A 26,309-nucleotide genomic window follows, 5' to 3' on the forward strand; every position below is an offset into this window, starting at 1 on the left:
GGGCTCCAAAATCACTGCAGATGGTGACTGCTGCCATGAAATTAAAAGACTCTTGCTCCTTGGAAGGAAAGCTATGACCAACCTAGACATCATGTTAAAAAGCAGAGACATTACTTTGCTGAAAAAGATCCATATAGTCAAAACTATGGTATTTCCAGTAGTCATGTATAGATGTGTCAGACCATAAAGAAAGCTGAGCACTGAAGAACTGATGCTTTTGAACTGTGGTGTTGGAGAAGACTCTTGAGAGTCCCTTGGACTGCAAGGAGATCAAACCAGTCAATTCTCAAGGAAATGAGTCCTGAACATTCATTGGAAGGACTGATGCTAAAGCAGAAGCTCCAATACTTTGGCCACCTGATGTGAAGAACTGACTCATTGGAAAAGACCGTGATGCAAGGAAATATTGAAGGCAGGAGAAGGGGATAACAGAGGATGAGATCGTTGGATGGCATCACCAACTCAATGGACATGAGTTTGAGCAAGTTCCAGGAGTTGGTGATGGACAGGGAAGCCTGGTGCCCGGCAGTCCATGGGGTCGCAAAGAGTTGGACATAACTGAGCAACTGAACTGAACTGAGGGTGAAAGAAAAGAGTGAAAAAGCTCATTTAAAACTCAACATTCTAAAAACAAAAATCATGGCATCCAGTCCCATCATTTCATGGCAAATATATTGGGAAAAGTGGAAACAGTGACAGATTTTATTTTCTTGGTTTCCAAAATCACTGTGGACAGTGATGCAGACCTAAAATTAAAAGACGCTTGTTCCTTGGAAGAAAAGCTATGACAAACCTAGACAGCATATTAAAAAGCAGAGACATCACTTTGCCAACAAAGGTCTGTACAGTCAAACTATGGTTTCTCTAGTAGATGTATGGATGTGAGTTGGACCATAAAGAAAGCCAAGGACCAAAGAATTGATGCTTTCAAACTGTGGGCTGGAGAACACTCTGCAGAGTCCCTTGGACAGCAAGGAAATAAAAGCAGTCAATCCTAAAGGCAATCAACCCTGAATATTCATTGGAAGGACTGATGCTGAAGTTCCAGTATTTTGGCCATCTGATGCACAGAGCCAACTCATTGGAAAAGACCCTGATGCTGGGAAAGACTGAAGGCAAAAGGAGAAGATGGCAGCAGAGGATGAGGTTATATAGCTTCACTGACTCAATGAACGTGAGTTTGAGCAAATTCCAGGAGGTAGTGGAGGACAGAGGAGTCTGGTGTTTTACAGTCCATGGGGGTCTCAAAGAGTCAGTCATGATTTATCGACTGAACTAGTCCTTTAATCTTTCCTGTTAATAATGTAAACACTAACATATTAGTTCACACAGTATTGTACATTATTTTATTTAATCTTAACAATCTGTATTATTATCCCATCTTAAAGGTAAGACTCAGAGATTTAGACTTGTCCAGTATCACATGGCTAAAACTTCTGATATCAAGATAAACAGAGACAGCAGATGCTTCATTCTTATCTTACATCAAATATATAAATAGACAAATATGTATATACCTTAAAACGAACCAAGTATAGCTATGCTCGGAGAAGGAAATGGCAACCCACTTCAGTATTCTTGCCTAGAGAATCCTATGGACAGAGGAGCCTGGTGGGCTGCTGTCCACAGGATCGCACAGAGTCGGACATGACTGAAGCGACTTAGCATGCATGCATCCATTGGAGAAAGAAATAGCAACCCACTCCAGTATTCTTGCCTGGAGAATCCCAGGGACAGAGGAGCCTGGTGGGCTGCCATCTATGGGGTCGCACAGAGTTGGAGACGACTGAAGCCACTTAGCAGCAGCAGCATCAGTTCAGTTCAGTTCAGTTCAGTCGCTCAGTCGTGTCCGACTCTCCGCGACCCCATGAATCACAGCACGCCAGGCCTCCCTGTCCATCACCAACTCCCGGAGTACACTCAAACTCATGTCCACAGAGTCGGTGATGCCATCCAGCCATCTCATTCTCCGTCGTCCCCTTCTCCTCCCGCCCCCAACCTTTCCCAGCATCAGAGTCTTTTCCAGTGAGTCAACTCGTCTCATGAGGTGGCCAAAGTATTGCAGTTTCAGCTTTAGCATCAGTCCCTCCAATGAACATCCAGGATTGATCTCCTTTAGAATGGACTGGTTGGATCTCCTTGCAGTATAATAGCTATCCTCAAAACAGGGAGGTAAACTTTTGGAGGGCCATAAACTACATGTGAGAAAATTGTATTCTATATAATGAGGCTATGAGAGCTGGGACCAGGAATTTGGATATAACAAACAGGAGACCTAATGCAAGAATCCAGGCATGTATTAGAAAGCCCCTGCCTCTTAGGGAGTTATTCTAGAGCACCCCCTGCATCAAGGTAGGGCCAGATGATGAGTGCTTATCATTAGAACATGAACAGAAATAAAGTGTATCATTTCTGATAGAAGGAAGTTAATAAGCAGAGTGTATTCTTTCCTTTCTCTAAAGAATTCTCTAAGCAACAATTTAAATTTCCCTTCCAGACTGGAATACTGCTTCTCAACTGAAGACACAAATCTGGACTTCTGACGACTGGGTGACTGGAAGCAAATTTGGGATCTTAAGCAAGGAGGTGATGGAAATGGATGAAGTCACTCAGGAGTAGTAAAAACCAAAACCTTAAAATATAGAGGGTATAAAGAGCACAAGCCACTGAAGGAATTAACAGCAAACTAAATCATAATGGTTTGTTTCCTTACATAATTCATATCACATTATATTGGCTGCTTTAAAATGCTTATAATTAGACCAGACGGCTTTGTTCTTTTCAAATACATTATTTTTCTACCTTGATTTCAAGATCTCTAGTACTTGAACCACTCTTCCTCCTTTAAATATAGCAAGGAATTCCGCTCCCTTCTCCCATCTACCCCACAAAAGCCCAAATCTCTCATAAAGGTAGTTTCTTAATTCCTGCATTATCTCCTGCAGGTAATCCTACTCTCACAGCTTTCTTGGCTATTAGGAGTGTGGGATTAGAGAAACTCTGTGATGATCTGTAATTGATCAAGGCTCACCAATGGGAAAACCTCATATAAGACTAGTGAGATTGAGACCCTATGGATAATTTATAATTTAAATTCTTACCTGTAGCCAAGTGATCTTCAGGAATTAAACGTATAAACTGAGCATTATTATTTCCACCTAATTCATAATTTGGGGGGTAGTGATAGAAATACACTGCTTAGAACATAACAAGGTAATTGGCAGCTTTTATAATTATTAAGAAGTGTCCGAAACAGAACTTTTTATCTACCACTGTTGACAGTTTTCAGAAACAAGCAAATAGCTATAAGCCTACGAATGAAGAGTGATTTCTCACAGGATAGAGAAAGAGTCACAAGATTCACACTCAAGGCCACAACACAGTGAATCTTTTACTAGATAGTAAAGTTTAAAACCACACAGCTTAACAGTCATGTTAACTTTACCACTAGGTGGCAATGACACAGCTGAATTTCACTGACAAGGTTAATTTAAAAACTGAGCAAATACAGAAATTCCAAGATTTTTAGTACATATTTTCATTTTAGAAAAATGAAAAATACTTTTATATACAATTTAATTTACACCAGAACGTGTAATTATCTGATTCAATGTGTATGCTAATTTCTGATGCTTTCTCTTCTGTTACTGAGGCAATTCATGCAACAAACACAATTTTAAACAGTTGTACAGTTGTCGACACAGGTAAGTCTTTTTTTAAAATCTGAACATACATCATAAAGAGAACAGAAATTATGGAAAGCTATAAATATTTCTGAAACTTCAGAATTCACTTTAGAAAGCTTTAGAAAGTCACTACAAAATGCAAGTGCTTCAATGAAAATGTTAAAACATTTCAAAAATGACTTTTTTAAAAAATATAGGGCCAAAACTTTTAAATTACAAATGAAATTAATATTTATATAGGCAAAGTCTTTTCAATGCCTTGAGTAAACCTACATTGCTAAACAAGTAAACAAGTATCAAAATTCTGACAAACGAAATACCATTTTACAAATGTCAAAATAATAATGATGAAATTCCTTAGAATCTGTCACTTTCCATAATTATTTCTGCTTTCCTCATAACAAATCATAATTTATGGCTTATTAAAAATAAACTCTTTCATTCTTTTCTTCTTTTCACATCATATAAAAGGAGAAATTATCACCAAACTTTTCAAATTATAACACTTTCAAATATATAGTAAAAAAGAAAAAAAACTTACAAATACCCAAAATATTCCCTCACGTATAGGTGGGTGCTCTCATCACCACAGGTAACATTACAAAACCTGTACCATAATTAGATGAATAAATACTAGACCTATACTGTTATCCAATTAATAATATAATAAGATCCAATTAAAACAAGTCTATTTATTCCCTTTTTATAAATAACCTAAAGTTCCCCAAATTTTCACCTCCCTGTTTCTACAAATGAATGTCAGAATATCAGATTTCCTATATTTTCTAGCTTTAGAAGTTAGCAACCACTTCCTATATTTATTTCAATCCAGAGAACTCTCCCCTCTAAAACAAAAGAAAGCATGATTCCTAAGTTATTTTATTAATTCACAGATCAGTTTTCTCATTTTGAATTATTATAGATCACTCATCCCATCATTGTATACATATATACAAATAATCACTTAAGATGGTTAACTCAATAAAAGATTACTGTGACTGCCCTCACACAACAAAGAACTTCAGGGAAGTGCTCTACCTGTTCACTGTTACCTGTAACTTCTGCTAGAAAGTTTATGGAACACCACTGTAATGGAAGGGATAATTGTAGATCTATGAAAGTGAATATATATGCATATGTAACTTACACCTACACAGAATCAGCTTCTGCTTATCTACACAAATAAAGGGACAGATGCTACATACCACATAATCCTTAAACCGCTCCAGATATATACATGTATATTTTGTACCTATATTTTACAGGGTTGTGTCTGAGAACTCAGAACACCAAGAAAAGCCATATTGCAAAGAGGTCAAGAATTACACAATTACCAAAACAATGTTAACACTGACATGCCATTACTGACTTGAGTTTGCCATCTTTTGTTTATTTCTGATAGTGGCTCGAAGTTTACGTATCACCAGTCTGTCAGGCAGAATCATATCACCTTGTTGTTCTAGATAATCCAATAAATTTTCAGTCCATTGGAGAGCAGCTGCATGATTAATATGTTTCTCTGGAATCAGTTCTATTTCCTCCTCCTCATTTTCACTGGATTCATCTGTCTGACCTTGTGCTCTTTTGATGATTTCGCTATCAGTTAAGACTTCATAGCCTGGTTCAGTACTGTCCACTTCAAGCCATTTTTCAATGTTCTCGGTAGGCACATTTTCCAATCCTTTGGTATGTTGTAAAATCGTAGCGATGGCAGCCACTGAGATATCTTCTTCATCAAAGTCCAGGCCTTCTTTCTCCTCTATGGCAGGAAGAATCTTCTTCCATGCTCTGCTGATGGTAACTGGCTTTACTAAATTCCATGCCATTGCTATTTCATAAAGTGCATCTAGTAGAGTTAGCTTCTTCCAGAATGATCTCAGGTCATTTCCTTCTTCCAAGTTGTTCTGGAGAAGACGTGCTCGGTAGTTTCTCTTCATTGTAGCTATGACTCCCTGATTCAAGGGCTGAATCAACGAAGCCACATTAGGTGGTAAATATCTAGCAAATATTTGGCCATCATCTGACCTCAAGACGTTTTCATTTGGATGTGTTGGTGAATTATCCAACAAGAGCACAGCCTTTTCTTGCAACCCTTTGGATCTTAAGTGCTCTCGAACTTGGGGCACGAAGATCTTATCAAACCACTGTCGGAAAATGGAAAGATCCATCCATGCGCCTTTTTGGCTGAAGTAAGAGACTGGTAGGTTGGAGGTGTCAGTTGACTTGAAGGAGCGAGGTTTCTTTGCTTTCCCCACAACACAAAGCTTAAGTTTGTGTAAACCTGTCGCATTAGCACAACACATGATAGTGACTCTTTCTTCCACTGACTTGTGTCCAGGGACTGTGCATTTACCTTTGATTACCGAAGTCCTGGAAGGCAGGCATTTCCAAAACAGTCCAGTTTCATCTGCATTGTAGATTTGCTCGGGCTGCAAATTCTCTCGTTCAATATAGTCTCGAAAGTTGCTGCAAAAATCCTCCACAGCAGTCTCATCTCCACTTAATCTTTCGTTTCTAATATTGATTTCTCTAATGCTGTGCCGCTGCTTAAAACGAGTTAACCAACCGGCAGAGGGGTTAAAATCACCATCCATTCCCAAAGCATAAAAGAAGAACTCTGCCCTTTTTGCACAAATTGGTCCAGACACGGGATTCCCTTTTGCTCTTTGCTGGTTGAACCATTCTAGCATCGCTTTGTCCAGTTCCTCATACATGGATGGTTTCATAGATTTTCTCTTAGCCAGAAGACTTGTGGAGTCTGAACTGCTTGCGTAAGTTATGATCTTCTCCTTATTTTTCCTTATATCTCGAACTGTCGTTTCGCCAATTCCATAAATCACTGCCAGTTGTTTGGAAGAACCTCCATCTTCAAGTTTCTTTATTATATCAAGCTTATCTTTAATGGTCAACACCACACGCTTCCGTTTCCCTGACATGGTGAGGCTGTGGGACTCAGTTCCCACACTCACACGGAAGCAACCCACAAAATTCTGCCTACTCTCACTGACTCACTTTAACACGGCTTACACACTCACTCTTTCAACCTCACCAGGAATCCGGTGGCCCTGACCCCGTCCCTAACTGGGCTTGGCTGGCGGAAGTTTCAGGGCTCAGGCCTTTAACTTTACTTGGGCAGCAGAGGAGGCCCCAGTCACCGCGGATAATCCGGATTACAAACATTTGTTTTATTCCCCCAGAGGCCGCAAGAAAGACTATCTCCCCATCGCGACCACAAACCTCCTTCAGGTCCAGATCGCGGGTCAACAGCCGTCACTAACCCCTGCCACACCCCAAAGTTACCGCCGAGAGCGGAAGAGTCAGGGAGTCGGGGACTGGCCCCCTTCCCCAGAGGGACGTGACGCTGGATTCCTTCCCCAGCAGCCAGACCTTTCCACAGCAAGCCCCACTTCCCTGCGTCGGGCTCACTTAGTCTACACAGTCCTCCCGGCCCCTCACAAGCCCGCCGAGACCCTCTCCCAACCTCAGTCGGAACCAGGACCCCTCGGCGGCTCCCTGCCTAACGCGCGGCAGCCGCTCCTACCACTAGCGCACGCTCCCGGAAGACGCCCCCTCCCGCCGCGCGGCCCCGCCCCTCCACCCCGCCCAGAGGCGGGACTTCCCTTGGCGCCCGGAAGGAGGAGGAGCGTCGCCCGTCCGGACTTCGGTACCTGGGCGGAGGCAGAGGCGGAAGCGGAGTCTGAGGAGGTTTGAAAGGTGAGAACGCGGGGGCGGTGCGGCTCCCTCGGGGCGGGGACTCGCTTTCGCTCCGGCTGCTGAGGGTTTGTTGGAGGGGTGGGGGAAGCCGCGCCTCGCACCCTGCTGCCGGAAAACGTTCCCGCGGGCGCTCTCGGGATGGGCGGAACCACTCCCTGTACTTTCGCTTCGCTCCCCTCGCGCCGCGGATGCCGCGCTGTGGCGGTCCAGTCGCCCGCTCCTTCAGCGAAGAGGAAGTGGGCCGGCCGGATGCGCGGGACGCGGAGGGTGACTTCGCGCGCTTCTCTGGTGTTCCCAGATTCTCGTTTGTTTTCTGGGGGTCGAGCGCCTGTAAGCTCTGGCAGTCTGTGACGTCCCGCTCGCGTCCTCGCCAAGCCGTGTCGGAGGGTCCCGCGTTCCAGCTGCGGCGCCCTCCCCATCACGTGGCGAGTGGCGGGCGGACGAGCTTGCTGCACCAGGCGTCTGTGTCCCTCGGAGGAGCCAGGTTTGTATCACGAGATACAACCAGAGTATCTGGTGTTGTACTCTGGTGTTAACTCCCGAGAGGCTCTGTTCCTTCCTGATCCCCTCAGCCCTGCTGAATTTAGCGAACCATCTTCAGGGTTATAGATTTCGATGAATGCTATAGTAGTCCGGGATGCCAGCTGGCAGGATTCACTCTATGCGAAATTGTAGAATACTGAACCGTGAGCCTAAGTGGGGGACATTGGCTTTTTCTATATATTACTTGCTATTTTCTTATTTCTGTCGTGTAGTACTGCCCTGTTTTAGTGGAAGAACTATGATACATTTGTTCATAGCAGTACGGTAAAAGCAAAAAAAAAAAAAAGGAATCATATTCTGTAGCCCTTAAATCATGTATTACTCTGACTTGTTTAGATGTTCCTTTCATCAGATTGTGAGCTCCCTGGGAGCAGAGACCGTGTCGTTGAATTCTTCGAGAAACACCACAGCTACAAATTGGTGCTAGCACAGAGTATATGCATTCAGTGCTTTGGTTTGTTACGGTTTCCTCTCCAAACTCATACAAAAGGAAACCTTAAGGAGGGATGATGTTTTTCAGATAGGGCGCATCCCTTCTGGTGGAATTTCAGGTAATGGTGGGAGTTCCACTGCACTTCAGATTTTTAAACTACCACCTACATTGTTGATAGGGCAAGTGGGTGATTCCTAGAATGAATCTTTTTTGATGAATTAACCTCAAAGTCTAGAGGATATTTATTGTGATGAGAAATTCAAGTAGCAGCAAAGTACCCCCTTTAGTTACCCCTGTGTTAGAGAAAGACCACAAGCCTTATGGGTTATCGCCCTGACATTCTTTGGCAGACAAGATAGTATGTGCATCTTAAGTGATTTTAGCCATGAAGCACAAAGATGTGCTAGTACTGATCATCTTCATTCACTTATTTAATGCTTTCTGTTTGGAGCCTGTTTTTCTCTTTGCCTGAAAGGTAAGGTATCATTAAAACTTTGCTTAAACTTTGATTTCAAGAAATTGAGTATATACTCAGCCTATATAGAAATTACATCCATTTGCCTGGACTGTTTTCTGATTGAATTATAGTGCTCAAGAGGTGTTTTATCCATCAACCTTTCTCTCAGATTCAGTTCACTCACCTTTTCCCTCTGTCATCCTTCTTCTCTCCCCAGTTCACAAAGTAAAAGTATCCACAATTTAAAAAAAGAGCCACCCATATCAAATTATCTTTTTCAGTGACAGAATTTTTGACATTATTGACATAAACAGCAGTTTTGAAATACGAAAGAGGCCCTGGAAATTTGGCACTTGGCCAAATGAAATTTTGTTTACGTAAAGTTTGACTCCTCAGTATTCAACACTGAAGTTTTCCAAAATCAACTTTTTCTCACCAGAGACTGCCTTTCTTTGGAATCTTTACATTTGGATTCAATGGGGAATCCCTTAAATTTTGTGATCAGTGTCGTCAGTAAGGTGGTAGAGGGAAGCCTTCAAATTTTCATCTCTGTTGCCCATTCTCATTTTGCGTTTTGGATAAATAATTTATAGAAGTTTCTGGCCTAACTCATGTGCTCAGTTACATAATTTAAAAAGCATGTTTGTAAACTTACTCAGACTATTTTAATGATTATTTTCTGAAACTAAAATTTAGCATGATGAGAGATACAATAACGACTATTTGAAAGCGTAACTTTTCCTACTTTGTACAAATATAATATTGGCAGCAGTCATTGTGTAACGCTGGACTGGGAATCAGAAGACCTGGTTTCTAATCCCTGTTCTGTCACTAACAAGCTGTGTGATCTTTGGTAAGTCATTTAAAATCTACTTCCTTGGCTTTAACATTTATAATTGAAGATAGATAATATCTTCTTTCTAGGATCATTGTCAGGACTTTAAAATATATCTGAAAATGCACTGAAAATTGCTATACATAAAGGGTGTTTTAATAGCTTAACTCTGTGCAGTCACAGGTATTTGTATAGTGTGACTTTCTTAGTTGTTTCTACCATCAAGAGTCACCTCTTGATATGATAAATAGCTGTTTTGCACATGGTACAGTTTTGTAAGATAAACATCTAGTATGTATGAAACTACTTTTGAGTACTAATAAAAATCATCTTTTATTTTAATGTTCCTACTGCCCATTCTTTAGTGTATCTGCTGAGGCCATATTTGTCTTTGGTTTTCATAAACTTTTTTTCCATTATTTCTCCCACTTCAGAAAGATTTTTATAAAACAGCCTTACCTTCTTATTACAGTGAAAAGTACATATACAATTAGCTTGTGCAAATTTATAACTATATGTGCTTAAAAAATACTTCTTTGTACTACATGGCTTCAAAATATAACCTGCATAATTTACCTGCTGCTGCTGCTGCTGCTAAGTCGCTTCAGTCATGTCCGACTCTGTGCGACCCCATAGATGGCAGCCTACCAGGCTCCCCCGTCCCTGGGATTCTCCAGGCAAGAACACTGGAGTGGGTTGCCATTGCCTTCTCCAATGCATGAAAGTGAAAAGTGAAAGTGAAAGTCATCCAGTCGTGTCCGACTCTTATCAACCCCATGGACTGCAGCCCACCAGGCTCCTCCATCCATGGGATTTTCCAGGCAAGAGTACTGGAGTGGGGTGCCATTGCCTTCTCACATAATTTACCTAGTGCTTAGTAAAAAGAAACCACAATCTGTTTAAAACTTGAAAGAGAAACTGGGTGGACATATCTTGAAGCACTATGGTGTACAGAAGTCCATACTTTGAAAACCAATATAGAGATCTTTTAAAAAAAGAGTACAGTTTTATTCTTTGCTGATTTTAATTCAGATCTTCTGTAAGATGCAATCTGAGTGTAATTTCAAATAGCAGAATATTTGGTCTATGGACTAGGATTTGTTTGATTACTATTACAGTACTGAATGTATTTTGTAGCAGTTACTGTCATAAGATTGCCTACATTATAATTTCTTTTGTATAGCCTTAGCAACTGTTGTTCTTATTTTGTATGAGTTGTTACCATTATAGAAGCAGTTACATTGTCCTATAAACATAATGGAATCTGTACAATCAAATAGGTGATATCTCTCCCCCACCAAAAAAAGGAATCATCTTGGGGAGCCATAAACTTGGTTCAGTAACACTTCCATTGCTCAAAAAAGATGTGACATTCTAGTTTTGGAATTACTGTCAGTTTGTAGCACATTTTAAAAATATGTTTTTTAGTCTTCATCTTTTCAAATTGGATTTCATTTCTGGAAGCTGGTAACAGTCCCTTCTGACGAGGACAAGTGAATAAAGTGGATATTTAAACCTCTCTTGGGGATAAAAAACAAAGTGTAAGTATTTTCATATTTTTTGAAACTATGGTTTTTAGAAAATCTCCAGAATATTCTGTGCCATGGTAGAAATATTGAAACAATACAACCTCATAAAGTGATTTCTTTAAAGGAGATAGCATTCAGTTAAATACATAGGTTCTTACATGAGTATTTTGAGGTCATCTCATTGCATTTTGATCATATTTCTCTTTTCCTTAGCAGCCATAGAAGTATGTATATATATGTTACTGTTTTTCTAGTTATCTTGTCTCTAATTGTTCCTTTATACTTGTGGATGATTTTGATGGTGCTCCTGGTGGCTCAGTGTTAAAGACTCTGCCTGAATGCAGGAGACCCAAATTCGATCCCTGGGTCAGGAAGATTCCCCTGGAGAAGGGAATGGCATCCCACTCCAGTGTTCTTGCCTGGAGAATCCCATGGACAGAGGAGCCTGGCAGGCGGTAGTCCATAGGGTCACAAAAAGTCAGACACAACTGAGTTACTAACACTTTCACTTTGTTTCACCCTTTTCTGAATCAGGAACTTAGAGCATTTGTTTTCCTTCCAAATACTGTGCTCTGTTTTGCTATTCAACTGTTTTTTCACCTGTGTTATTGGATTGTCAGTAAGTTTTCTGTTGGATTATGTTGTACCTTTAGTTTTTAATGGTTTAAACCATTACCATTTTACTGAAGTGTATAAAGGCTGAAATCTTAGTATATAAGTTATCATTCAGTTTTGCCCCATTAACTTTTTTATGTCTATTACTACTCTATAACTTTCTTCATACATATGATTAATCTTTTGTGTTATAATTCATTTCTCTGTTCAGAATCCTTCTTTGCTTATGGGTGGAATCGTTCTGTAATGCCAACTAGTTTTCTATATCAGTCCCTTTTTTCCAGCATAAAGCCTTTTTTTGTGTCTTCTTGATCATACTTATTTACTAAACATGTTTGTTCTCAGTGCCAAAATTTTGACTTTATCATTTTTTCCTGCCTGAAATCCCTTTCTTTCCTTGTCTCTGTTCAAAATTAATAAATTCTTCAGAGGTGTATCAGGTCATAGCTGTTCAACAAAATCTTCAGTGAAACACTTGCTGTTCTGATCTTCCTTCATCTTTAGACTTTTATTGCAGTTACTTTTTATCACTCATTTTGTACTAAATGAATTCTGCCTTGTATTTTTCTTAATTATTATGTTTCAGTGTTTTAGTTCTACACATGGATAATAATTGAAGAACAAGACCATGATTTTTGTTTGAACCTCTTTCCTTAAAACATATACAGCATAATTCAGAACAGATGTTCATATGATGATTTCATAGATGTTCAATAAATTATTTGTTGGATAAGTATTCTGCCATCTTCACTCAGTTATTTCATGTGATTTTACCTTTGTGAACCATTTAATAACATCAAATAAATATAGTTTGTACCATAAATGTGTTCGTTGTAATCTGATTGTCATTATTATATTCCTAATAACTTTATTTTGTAGAAGCTTAAGTGAAAATGGTACATGTTAGAAGACATGAAACAAGGAAAAATTCTAAAACTCAAGGGCATGAACAGAAATCTCGAGTCGATTGGAGGCGGACTAAAAGAAGTAGTCTCTCACAATTATGTGAGAGTGATGACGAGCTTGAGAGTGATGACGAGCTTGAGAGTGATGAAAGTGCTGGCAGTAATGAAAGTGTTGACAGTGACGAAGATTCTGACAGTAACAAGGGGACTGATTGCATTAAGAAGCCAGAAAATGAAAGAGAGCTTAAATTAATTAATGTTGAAGGTGAAGGAAACAACAGTAAGCATCTCATTAACACTGACAACAGTTCAACATATGAAGAAGAAGAGAACAAAACCAAACATGGAAGTATTGACTTAGCAGATCCTGAAAAGGGTTCAGGTCAAGAGGAGGGTGATCTCAACAAACACACTGGACAAATAACAGAGGAGGATTTAGAAGAAGAACACCTCAAGCGAGGGAAGAGAAAAAGGATCTCCTCTGTGATGTGTGACAGTGATGAGAGTGACGACAGTGATATCCTAGTTAGGAAAATGGGTGTTAAACGTCCACCTAGAGTGGTCGAAGAGGAGTGTTCTTCAGTGGAGATGGAGCAAAATAAACCTGAAAAAACTTCAGCCACAAGAAAGCGAGAACAGCTGCAGAAACTGAAAGAACTCTCAAAACAGAGATCTCGTCAGAGACATAATAGTAGTAGAGATTTTGAGGTGTGTTATATTTTTTTGGTTTTGTTACTGTTTTAAAATTTGTATTTAAATTATTTAAGGTTTATAAAAATCAAAGTGCTGAATCTGTTCTCTTGCAGTAATTCTAGAATTTATTTTTTAGTCAAATATCTTTGGGCATGTTTGATTGCAGTATTGCATCTAATAATATTTTATTATGAGCCTCATTCCTTTACTCTTTTTAAAAATTTAAAGATTTTGTTTTGTCTGACTTTTCCCATTTTTTATTTCTACTTATAACCTTAATGTCCATTTTAAACATTTTATCACTTACCAGGGTATGTTATCTTTTTCCTAATTTCAAAAGTTCAACATCTAATATGACAAGATTTTTTTCAACCTTAAAGTATGAAATTATTTTCTACAGATCATTTTTTGATTCAGATTTGATCTTTTAATTTCACATCCATAGTGATAATTTTAAAGGTACACTTTATTAAAAGATATGTTTAATTTATTTAGGACTCTGAAAAGAAATCGTCCCCCAGCAGTGATGAAAATGATGTTGAGGAGGAAGAGGAAGAAGACAATGATTATGAATTTGGTGAAGATGGAGATGGTTATATTATTGATGGCTTTGTAGTACAAGATGAGGAGGGTGATGAAGAGAATAAAAGCCAACGAGGAGAACAATTGACTATATCACCACTGAAATCAGTAAAACAAAATTCTCTTTGTAAGTTAAATATCAAGAGATGTTTTATGAGTTATTCTAATTATTATATTATGTCAAGTATTGAATCAGCCTTTTACTATCATATTCTAATCTTTGATTAGGAACTATGGTTTCATTTTCAGGTAACTTTGTCTGTCTAATAATAGTTTATTGTAGTGGTTTGTGAGAACCCTTTAAACTCTTAAAAATAATAGAGAACCCTAAAGAGCTTTTGTTTCTTTGGGTTATATCTATCAACATCTACCATTGTAGAAATACAAAAGAGAAATTTAAAATATATTTATTAATTAAATGACTTAAAATTCTCATGTGATAAGCTCATTACATGTTAATATAGATAACAGTTTCATGAAAAAATAACTTTTCCAAAAAAATGAGAATGGCATCGTTTTACATTTATATTTAATATCTAGCCTAGTACAAGGCACCTGGATTCTTGTATCTGCTTTTGCATTCAGTCTGTATTGACATTAAATTAGATGAAAGCAATTTTGTTTAGTAGAAGTAGATAGCTGGAAAAAGGAGAGTTGTTTTTAAAGCATTTTCTAAATAATTGTGGATATTCTCACTGACACTGCACCAAAATTCAACAGGTTTCTTAAAAAACTTGTTCTTAAGTTTCTTAAAGATTAGTTGCAGTTTGGAGTCTGAAAGCATATAAATGAACTTTTAGTACTTACATTTCACTCCATTGATATGTCTTTCAATTTGAATGGATCTTTTACCTATTCATGATTTTGTACCATTATGCATTGGTTGTTTGGGAAATACTGGTTCGCTGGTTATGTGAAAGTGAATTTGCTCAGTCCTGTCCAACTCTTTGTGACTCCATGGACTGTAGCTCACCAGGCTCCTCCGTCCATGGGATTTTCCAGGCAGGAGTACTAGACTGGGTTGCCATTTCCTGCTCCAGAGGATCTTCCTGACGCAGAGATTGATCCTGGGTCTCCTGCATTATAGGCAGATGCTTTACCGTCTGAGCCACCAGGGAAGTCTGTATACTGGTTATATCTCTCTGTCTTTTTAGTCACTTAGTCGTATCTGACTCTTGCAATCCCATGGACTATAGCCCACCAGGCTCCTCTGTCCATGGGATTCTCCAGGCAAGAATACTGGAGTGGGTTGCCATTTCCTTCTCCAGGAGATCTTCCCAACCCAGGAATCGAACCTGGGTCTCCTGCATAGCAGGCAGATTCTTTACCGACTAAGCTATGAGGGAATCTTCCATATTTTGACACATTTCACTATATAATATTTTAAAAACCACATTCATTAATATCACCACCAGTATCATCAAAAAATTGTATAGGTATTGGGAACTTGTTAAGCTCATAGTAGCAATACAAATTTTTCAAAATTCTGATTTCTGCTCAAATACCAGTTTTTATCTTCAGTAACACTGTGAGTTCTTGAAATGACAGATTCTTTTTGTTCATTTTTGATAAAATATTTGGCAGATGCCTGAATAACCATAGTTGGTCAACAGTTCTTCCAGATAAACTTGGTATTTCAAATAAACCTGAAAAATGAGGCTTCCAACTTAGTTTTAAAAGATGTATACTCAGATTCATGACTTAATAAAGATGGTAATTTTTACTGCTTCATCAAGGACATTTTTAAATGAAAGTAGCTTTTTTACTGAATGCATAGCAATGATGACTATAGTGATTACTAGTAGTTTGATTCCACAGCCATGATTCACGTTAAGGGGCCAGCTGCCTTATCCATAGTTACTTTTGCACCATCAGTGACAATGCCGCTGCCGCCAAGTCGCCTCAGTCGTGTCTGACTCCGCGCGACCCCATAGATGGCAGCCGACCAGGCCCCGCCGTCCCTGGGATTCTCCAGGCAAGAACACTGGAGTGGGTTGCCATTTCCTTCTCCAATGTGTGAAAGTGAAAAGTGAAAGTGAAGTCGCTCAGTCGTGTCCGACTAGTAGCGACCCCATGGACTGCAGCCCACCAGGCTCCTCCATCCATGCGATTCTCCAGGCAAGTGCACTGGAGTGGCTTGCCATTGCCTTCTCCATCAGTGACAATGACAAAATGGCAAAAACAACAGATAATTATCTTAATATTACAGCTTTGACTTCACCGATCCCCTTAAATGCACTTGGAGAATTACAGGGGTCTATAGACCCCTTTGAGAACCACTGGTGTTATCTGGACTTTTGAAGTGTTACGCAGTGAAACCTGTCAGGAAATTAGAATCATTTATATTTACATATAACAAACAATAGGACCCTAAAATATTAGTGTGTCTTTGAAAGTGTATATTATTGTTCTGATCCCTATAATTGTACATAAATTTAAGGACTGTCTTTATAATGTTTTATAACTGTGGTAGAAACAGGATGTTGGATGAAAACCTTTTTTTTCCCCTTCAAGAATGCATATTTCCTTTAAAAGGCGTGTTTACTAAAGTTGAGTGTAATATGAATCAATTTAGATACTGTGATTTAAATAAAATAGTAGATTGAGGTATGAATTAAATTTCAAGAAAATCAAGAAATCAGTTACAGAGATGCCAGTGATAGGCATAGGCATCTGTATGCTGAAAATTAATGACTGTTTTCCTTACATCAGTAAGCACTGGTTCATATACCATCAGGACATTTGAATCTCAGAGAAAGTCAGTTAGGAGGTGTCCCATCATTCTGGATATTAGTATATAGGATGTGAGAGAAGATTTACTGAGAGATACCTACTCATAGGGGCTTCCCTGGTGCCTCAGTGGTAAAGAACCCACCTGCAATGCAGGAGATGCAGGTTCTGTCCCTGAGTTTGGAAGATCCCCTGGAGAAGGGAATGGCAACCCACTCCAGTATTCGTGCCTAGGTAATCCCATGGACAGAGGAGCCTGATGGGCTGCAGTCCATGGGGGCTGCAAAAGAGTCAAAAATGACTTAGCAACTAAACAACAACCACCCACTCATAGCCACTCCAAATAAAAGTCCAACACTTGGAAAGTATCTTAACTCTTCTCTGTCCTACACTTTTATGCTTTCCTTTGGTTTTTTAAGGGAAGTTTTAGATTTACTGAAAAGTTGAGTGGAAAGTACAGAGAGTTTCTATATATCCCATCACATACTGTTGCCCTGTTATTAACATCTTGCATTATCTTGATATATCTGGTGCAGTTGATGAGCCAGTATTGATAATTGATACATTATTAACTGTAGTTTGCATCTAGGCTCACTCTTTGTGTTGTACATTCTGTGGGTTTGAGAAATGTTTAATGATGCAACAGGTATCCACCATTACAATATCAGAACAGTTTCACTCCTAAAATTATCCTGTTCTCCACCTAGTCATCCCTTCCTCCCACCCCTGAACCCCTAGCAACCCCTGACCTTTTTAATATCTCCATAGTTTTGCCTTTGCCAAAATGTTTTTATCATGGGAATCATACAGCATGTAGCTTTTTCAGATTGGCATATTTCACTTAATAATGCATTTAAATTTCCTCCATGTCTTAATGTGCATGATAGCTCATTGCCTTTTATCACTGAATAATATTCCGTTGTATGGATGTACCACAGTTTGTTTATCCGTTTATCCCTGTTTATCCCTGTTGAGGAATGTTTTGGTTGCTTCCAAGTTTTGGCAATTATGAATAAAGCTGCTATAAATATTTGTGTGAAAATTTACCTGTGGACATAAGTTTTCAATTCATTTGGGTAAATATCAAGGAGCCCTGTGCTTCTTTTTAACACTGAGCATCTCCACCTTAGAAGGAGATGTACCTCATTTTTATGCAATACATTTTATCTGTTGTATTAATTGCAGCTTTTCCTTCTGACTCTGTCCTCACAATCTCCCTTTTCATAACTTATAACCATATTAATGCCTTTCCTCCCTTGAGTTGTCATATTCTGTTAGCGCTCTTCTAAACTTATCTTTTTGTTAAGAGTTTCCCAATAACTGCAAAGCACTGTACTTAGACTGTTATACCCATCAGTCCAGTGAAATTGCTCTTACTAAAATTAGTGACAACTTTTAAGTTGCCAAAATGCTCTTTGGTCCTTATGTTAGCCTGATATTGCTGTGTGTTTTGCCACGAGCCATTGACAGTTCTCATTTTCACAGTTTTTATTTTTTTAGCTTCTTGTCTTCCCCTTTATAATATTGCATTCCTGTTTTTCCATTTGCCATGTAAATATTGATGTTTCTAATGGTTCTATACTCACACTGCCTTCATTTTACTTGTGCTTCAGACAGTCTCTGCCCCATAACTTCAGCCTAATCTCTGGGGAAATTCCCAAACTTTTATTTCCAGCACAGACTTCTCCATAGTGTAAGACCCAATTTTTTAATATTCTTACTCAACGTTTTCATCACGGTGTCTTTCAGATACCTCAGACTCAATATGTACAAATCTAAATGATTAAGAGGGACCATAAGGAAGTTTTGGGGTGGTGATAGAACTTGTGTTTTTGATTGTCATGGTGGTTACACAACTTTGTGTTTTGGTCATAGAATTGTGCACCAAAAAGAGTGAATTTTATGGTATGTGAAAAAGTAAAACTCAAGAAATCCAAATGGCCACTTTCAAAAAAGAACCTAGGTGGTTAATCAACTTCTCTTCTCTTTGTAATCCTAATACACATTAGACCTGCTGACACATTATAGGAACTTATTAGTTGGATGGATGGATGATTAAAATAAACATACCAACTGAAGGTTCCTGAAGACAGAAAAATGTTAGGTATTACCAGATTTATTAAAACATAAGAGGAAAAACAAGCTACATATTTTAAGATGATAATTTATGACTTGGTTAATGTTTTTAATACTTATTAGTGACTGCCGTTTATGAACATAGTAAGTATATGTAGTTTTTATATGCCAAGGGATTATGTTTTAAAAGTTGCTGTAAATTAATACTTACATTAGAAAATCAAAATATATTTTCTTATTAAAGCAGTAATCTGTAGGATGAATAATGAACACAGTTTTCTGACCTGAGTTAGGTTGGTATTCCCAGATTCATTCTACCGTCTGCCTCAACCTCTATAGGAACACTGACAACTACTCATATTCAACATGTAATCAGAATTTGGGAGAGACATTTCGTAACTCCAAATTCAGTTCTCAATTGAGACAATCAGTGGCATATGCAGTTTTACCTTTTTGAAGAGAACAATTCTACTATAGGAAGACATTTTCTCACTTCCTTGCTGTCTGCCATTTGACTCTGAGAGGTATGTTCACCTGTAACACTTTAGAATAATTTCCTTCCTACTGCATGGTTGAAGGACTTAAAGATAATCAGAGTATTTTCCTCTTCTCATCAATCCCTATTATTATTCATATTTATTCTGAGACTGCAACTCCCAGAAAAGATACCAAAGGAAGTAGAGGGATGGACTAGCAGTGGCTCATTGAATTCCAGATCTGTATGGTTCAATTGGTAATCTTATACACAGGTAGAGAGAGGGGAACACCTTCTGATTTGTAGATATTAAAATTACATTATTCTTCTGGTACTCTATCATCGGTTCACAGTGACAGAGAACCAAGTAGTAAGTTATCAGAGTACATCTCAGCCTACTAGTGCCTTGGTAGAAAAATACTTGCTAGATAACTGGAAGTTAGAGTGAGTGAACATTAACTTGGTCTCCACCTAGCAATTAAGCAGAATCATTCTATCAGTATGCTGCGTAGGACTGAGAACAATCTCACAACCATTTATGTTGAATATTAAATCCTCTCCTCTTGAGAACTTCTCCTCTTGTTCTAAGATAAATAAAAAGTACCTGTAAAATCATATGGCACAAAGGAAAGGTGATGTTTCCCTAAAGACCCAAGCAAAGAAAATGCTCATGAAAGAATGTTTCATTAAAGGAAATATAAGAAAATTGTACAAAGCATTTGCCTTGCAATCTTAAGAAAAAGAAATAGGAAATCATAAGGAGAGAACAATTTGAGGTGAAAGGGAAGTAGTTAAAGATAAGCTGCCAGAAAATGAAAAATATAAAATCAGAAATGAAGTATATATTGGAAGCAATAGAGAGCCAAGTTAGCAGTTTAGAAATCTCATCAACAATATGTAGGTTAAAACCCAAGAAGTTTCTAGCATAGAAAGAAAAAACATTTCAGCAGAGAAGATAACATAAAGGAATAGAAATGAAGACACTATTTCACAAATTCTTAGCTGGGAAAATACATAACAAATGGAAATCTAAAGAAAGAAAATTATATAACCTTAGTGAGATATGTAAAAGGAAATTTGAATGTACTGAAAGGCTTACCTTGTTTTTGGATATAAAGACGTGCAGATGTGAATTCAAAGGTATGATAGAAGAAAATATAACTTAAGTTGCCAAATGCACCTGTTTGTGGCAGATTAAAGAGGCTCACATCCTAAGCTGATGAAAAAGATTTTCAAATAGGCATATGAAGGAAATACGTCAAATAGGCTATATGAAGGAATATCTACAAGAGTAAAGAAAAAGTTCTCTAACCATTAGAGCTATAAAAATGGCATAATATTAGGTGCCATATTAATGTGTTACATATATCAAAAGAGAAAAAAATAATTTCAGTAGGTTCTAAAAAAGTACTTGATAAAATTCAATGCCAACAGCTAAATTTTCAAGTCTTAAAAATAGTAGTATGAACATATGTCCTTTACACAACAAAGAATATTTTTGGCAAAATCCAACATTGTAATGAAGCGCTAAAGATATTCTCTTTAAAATAAAGAACAGGACAATAATATTTCCTACTTTGTTCTAGATGTTTTCAACAATGCAACAGACACAAAAGTAAAATTTGGGAAAAGGAAAAGACATTTATTACTGAACATTATGACTATATATACAAGCTATCAGTTTCTGACTTACTTAACCACAGATACAAAAGTTAAGAGAAAGGATGTGAATATATTGAGAGCAGGAGTAGATAGAGCACCTATTTCCATATTTTTCCTAAGCTCTTTTTTTCTCTAAATAGAGGGACACCTGTTAGAAAAAGGGTTCCTGTTATTGCTCTGTGCCTGCCCTTTTACACTGGACTCGTATCTCCATTTGAAATGAAAGTATACCAACAATCCATGTGCCTCTACCAAACAGAATACTTATAAACCTCTCTTGGTTCTGGAAATAAACTTAGCACTAGCAAGACCACTTCCTCAGGGTTAAGGGAGAAAGCATTCAGTGCCCAGGAATTTGCAAACAGTATCTCTTTCCAGCTCTGCGATTTTCCAGGAAGCTCATGTTCCTTAGAAAAAGGTCTCAAGAATGACTAATGCACAATAAATATGTAAAACTCAATAGTTTTCTTATATACTGTCAATTATTTAGAAGATACAATGTGGGAAAATTCCATTTACACTAGTGAACAAAATAGTTACTAGGTCTAATCTTAAGAAAAGCATAGCTTTATAGGTACAGGAATAAAGTTTACTGTGGAATAGAAAAGGAAATGTGAGTAAAAGGAGAGATAAGAATGTTTATGGGAGGTATTAATAATAAATTATACAGGAAGTTATATCTTCTGAAATTCTTCATTCAGCTTTGTGAACACAGCCTTAAAGTTTGCTTGGAAGAACAAATGTATAAGAATAAATAACATTTTCAAAGCACCAAATGAAGTAGAAGGACTTACCCCCACCAGATATAAAAATAATTATAAAATTTCAATAAGTAAAGGAATGTAGTACTGATGTGAGAAAACCAGATCAGTAGTGGGAAGGTCAGATGCTAAACAAAATCTTAGCATTTATGTGAAATACATTATAAAGGATGCACAGAAAATCAACAGAATGACTAAACTGTCTGATGATTGAATATGGGGGAGTTGATTACCTTGTAAAAATAAAGATGCCTAAACATGAATATTGTTGGTTTTCTCCTGCATCCTTTTGAATTTTTTTGTAATCAAGGAGGAAAGTTTTAAACTATTTCTGGGGTATCTTATAGAAGCCCATCCAATATAGGGATTAAAATGATGAGAAAAGCTGTGGAAGAGGTCAGGAATTGACTCTGCTTCTATCTAGTTGTGTAAGCTTGGATAAGTTTATTTCATCATCATGAGTGTCCTAAGATAAAGGATTAATCCTAAAATGAAGGATTTGAATTTTATTTTCTTCAATTTCCCCATCCAACTCTAAAATTACATGTTCTGAAGTATGAAAGGATCAAATCTAACTACCATGCAAAACAACATCTTTGTAGGGGTTTGTAACATGAAATCTAGAATCAGGTTGTCTGTTCCAGCCTTGGTTCCAACATTAACTGTTTCTGTCATCTTTGGGAAGTTTTTCATCCTCTCTGTATCTGTTTCCTCAATGAGAAATAAACTGAGAGTATTGATAGTACTTTTAGGTTTGTTGTCAGAAATAAAGCAATGTATGCAAGTGCATAAAATGTTGCCTGGCCTTTACCTGCTCAGAATATTTTTATTTCAACTTGAGAGAAAATTATGCCAGGATCATAATTCCACCACCACCTACCCATCCATTCAAGCACAATGAAATCAAGGCCCTCTTCCTGACTCTTGTGAAGGAGATGCTGACACATTAGTAGGAAAGTCTTGTTGTGTTTAGGAGAAGAACTCTTCAGATGATTCTGATTCTCTGCCCTTTTCTTTCACTCCCAGTCTTAATGAAACATTATTAGCACTGTCTTTGAAATAGAGCATCAGTTATTCAAACTATAACAGGTGAGTAACACTGGGCATTAGCATATTTAAGACTGGTAAATTCAGTGGAATAAAAATTTTAAATTCTGTTTCAGTTTTTTCATAGTTAAACGCATGTGGAGGAGGGTCCATTTGACTTTTTTTTCTCAAAAAATAGTTAACAACAGTTAACTATTTCCAGAACAGTTTTCACCTAATTCAGTTTGGGAAGTGCTAGAAAGAGTTTAAATTCATTTTAACACTCATAAATCAAGCATGTACCAACAATATACTTTTATATCCAAAGGTGGATGAAAGTCTAGTCGAAATTGAATTCTATTAAACTATTATTTCATTTTCCAACTGTATTCATAAATGGCTATTGTTGGTTTCTTTGAAATTTTCAATTAATCATAGGCCTTTGAAGCCTAAGGTCCCCAGTGCAAATATATGCTATTGTCCAGTAGTTTTATCACTGCTTTATTTTGGCCACTCTAGTACCTCAATAAGGTGTTTTCTTAAAGATGGTTGCATACTAAAAGTTTCCCTGGAGTCTAAAATAAGATTTATACAACCCTTTTAGTAACTAAAATGTAAATTGAAAGATTTCTTCGTGTTAAATTTCATCTTTGTTTCATTTCAACTGAAATCAAAGTCAGAATCACTCATGGATGCTAATACTATTGATCGGTTTTATTTGCTTTAATCCCTTGTTGAGCATTTTCTACTTTTCTGGAAACACTCAGGCAGTTGTTAATGTCTTCACAATGCCCAGAGCAGGGACAGGTGTTCTTTGATGACAGCTTGGATCAAGGAAGGGGTCGTGTTTGACAGAGAACATTTCCACAGCCATAGTAAACCTTGACCCAAGAGAAATGGTAAACAGTAGGAACCTTCTCTTATCATTTCGCCTGACCCACCACAAGAGATGATTCCATGGACCAAACTGAGTGGGAAAGCAGGCTTTTATTTTTGGCACGAAAAAGAAGAGACATAACTTTTCTTAAGTGATATGGAAAATCCTAAATCTGTGACATCAGAAAGGATACTGAGTTTTTATAGCCATTGTGGTTCTGTCTAGGGTAGCAGTTTCCTGAACAATTTCTTATATAACGTATTAGAGATAAGGAATTGAGAGGAGTTCATTCACATACTTGAGCAATCTACCTTTAGAGGTTTTCTTCGTTGCTGTAATTGTCAAGTTGATAATTAAATTTGAGTGCATAGGGGATGATTTTGATTTTTTTCCACAAAATATCTTAATATTTCCTGAACTGTTTTCCCTTAATAACTTTGGAAAGTGAAGATGATTTGAAATAAGAACTTGAAACTTTGCATTCAGTTCAGTTGCTCAGTCATGTCCGACTCTTTGCGACCCCATGAATCACAGCACGCCAGGCCTCCCTGTCCATCACCAACTCCCGGAGTTCACTCAAACTCATGTCCATCGAGTCGGTGATGCCATCCAGCCATCTCATTCTCTGTCGTCCCCTTCTCCTCCTGCCCCCAATCCCTCCCAGCATCAGAGTCTTTTCCAGTGAGTCAACTTGTCGCATAAGGTGGCCAAAGTATTGGAGTTTCAGCTTTAGCATCAGTCCTTCCAATGAACACCCAGGATTGATCTCCTTTAGAATGAACTGGTTGGATCTCGTTGCAGTCCAAGGAACTCTCAAGAGTCTTCTCTAGCACCACAGTTCAAAAGCGTCAATTCTTCTCATTAGAAGTCAGTAAATCTGGAAAATGGAGATTTTCTCAATGACTGGACAAGTTACTGAGCCAGCTAGAAAATTAGAATAATTAAGCAATTTCAACATATAGCATTAATTTCTTAGCCTTGCAGAGAGGAACCCATTGTATTCAGATAACTGTTTTGTCTGCCAGATTCTAATATTTATTTTAAATTAATTTCAGATTCTTTTAATGACCACTATACTCACTTTGAAAGAGTTGTGAAGGCTCTTCTGATCAATGCTCTAGATGAATCTTTTCTGGGAACATTATATGGTAAGTTAATAATATAAATGGAGCAATCAGGGTATTTTTTTTACCAATTTTTAAACAATCTCATTGTTCTATATGTGTATGTGTATATTAAAACCAAGGAGACCCAATCTTAAGACCCTCTAATTGTTCCCTCTAGGATCAACTACACCAAAAGTCCATTCACATCACAAATTTGTTAGTGTTTATTATTGGTGATATGTGAAAGTACAAAAGGAATATTTTCCCTGTCCTTTGAGAGTTCACAGTAAACTTGAGGATATAGGGCATATGTTAATAAAGCAATAGGGTAACTCAATACCCATGCATTGCCCCAGCCTAAGGTCTGCTGCTGCTGCTGCTGCTGCTGCTAAGTCACTTCAGTCGTGTCCGACTCTGTGTGACCCCATAGACGGAAGCCCACCAGGCTCCCCCGTCCCTGGGATTCTCCAGGCAAGAACACTGGAGTGGGTTGCCATTTCCTTCTCCAATGTGTGAAAGTGAAAAGTGAAAGTGAAGTCGCTCAGTCGTGTCCGACCGCTAGCGACCCCAAGGACTGCAGCCTACCAGGCTCCTCCATCCATGGGATTTTCTAGGCAAGAGTACTGGAGTGGCTTGCCATTGCTTTTGTCTAAGCTCCTTTAATTTCACCAAAAGTTATATGCTTTTTTATGCTTTTGTGCCTTGCTGTTTCTCATTAGAGTATAATCCCTTTCTGAGTGTAAAGTAATTTCCACTATGAACGTTATCTGTGACCCACTTAAGTAATATTTCTTATTCCGTCATCTATGCTGTTATCCTGAGTGTGGTGGCACTGATACATATGCACTTCTCAAATGTATTGAAACTGTATTTTTGCCTTCCTCCCTTCTTTAAGAGTGTGGAAAGAACCATACTTGCTCTATACATACCCCTTGCATCTAGCTCAGAATCTGCCTCTTAATAAAGACTATAAATAATGCTGAGCACCTACGTGCCCAAGCAAGATATCATTCAAACTGTATTGAACAAATATCCACTGAGTGTCTACTAAGGGCCAGGCATTATTTGAGAAACACTGCAGGAATATGGCAATGATTATGTGACATAGACGAATCTTGCTCTTGTGTTGCTTAAAGTCTACTGGGAGAGACAGACAATGAGTAAACAAAGATATAATATGATGTCAACTAGGGATTAGTTCTTGAAAATTTATAAAACAGGATAAGGAGATCAAGAGTATACAGGACAGGAAAGTCTATGTTAGATTGCTCAAAAAGGTCCGCCAAGTGTTATCCTGTGAACAGAAGCCTGAATGAAGTGAGGGAGTAAGCAATGCGTGAATCTCGCAGAGAGTACAGCACGTATAAAGACCCTCAGGAAAGAATAAGTCTGAGGTGTTCAGGGAACAGTTAGAGGGCCTGTGTGATTTCTTCCACTCCCTAATACTCTGATGGAATGATTTTCTTTAACCTTATTGGTTGGTTTGTTCGTTTTAATTTGTTTCCAGTCAACCAACGAAGTATCTGCTTAAAGCTATGGGAAGAAATCTTTAACTATTCCATTATTTAAATATTTTATAAGGGCAAAGTGATTGTTTTTGTTGT

The 26,309-nt window shown here is 38.0% G+C and overlaps 2 protein-coding genes across 8 annotated transcripts in view; one reads left to right on the forward strand and one right to left on the reverse strand.

The window, feature by feature from the left end:
- Positions 1 to 3,371: 3,371 nt before the first annotated feature.
- Positions 3,372 to 7,246, reverse strand: JRKL (JRK like). The gene has a single exon (XM_055422907.2). It carries the CDS (start codon positions 6,620 to 6,622, stop codon positions 5,048 to 5,050), a length of 1,575 nt encoding a protein of 524 aa, XP_055278882.2. The 5' UTR covers positions 6,623 to 7,246; the 3' UTR covers positions 3,372 to 5,047.
- Positions 7,247 to 7,306: 60 nt separating this feature from the next.
- Positions 7,307 to 26,309, forward strand: part of CCDC82 (coiled-coil domain containing 82) — a 34,574-nt gene continuing 15,571 nt past the window's right edge. The window contains exons 1-7 of one of the 7 annotated variants that reach the window (XM_055422905.2): positions 7,307 to 7,400; positions 7,699 to 7,884; positions 9,606 to 9,686; positions 11,133 to 11,209; positions 12,692 to 13,425; positions 13,906 to 14,119; positions 24,655 to 24,747. In XM_055422905.2, coding sequence (XP_055278880.2) covers positions 12,706 to 13,425; positions 13,906 to 14,119; positions 24,655 to 24,747 — 1,027 coding nt within the window. In that variant the 5' untranslated portion in view covers positions 7,307 to 7,400; positions 7,699 to 7,884; positions 9,606 to 9,686; positions 11,133 to 11,209; positions 12,692 to 12,705. The other 6 variants (XM_055422901.2, XM_055422898.2, XM_055422904.2 and 3 more) reach the window with 6 other exon arrangements.

This window comes from Moschus berezovskii, chromosome 14 (assembly GCF_049115385.1).
Source record: "Moschus berezovskii isolate FMDL1 chromosome 14, NW_MosBer_1.0, whole genome shotgun sequence".
In the NCBI taxonomy this organism is placed as follows: domain Eukaryota; kingdom Metazoa; phylum Chordata; class Mammalia; order Artiodactyla; family Moschidae; genus Moschus; species Moschus berezovskii.

What these genes read in the sequence shown, in the direction of transcription:
- JRKL (XM_055422907.2), bottom strand. Translation starts at nt 6,622, where the DNA reads ATGTCAGGGAAACGGAAGCGTGTGGTGTTGACCATTAAAGATAAGCTT.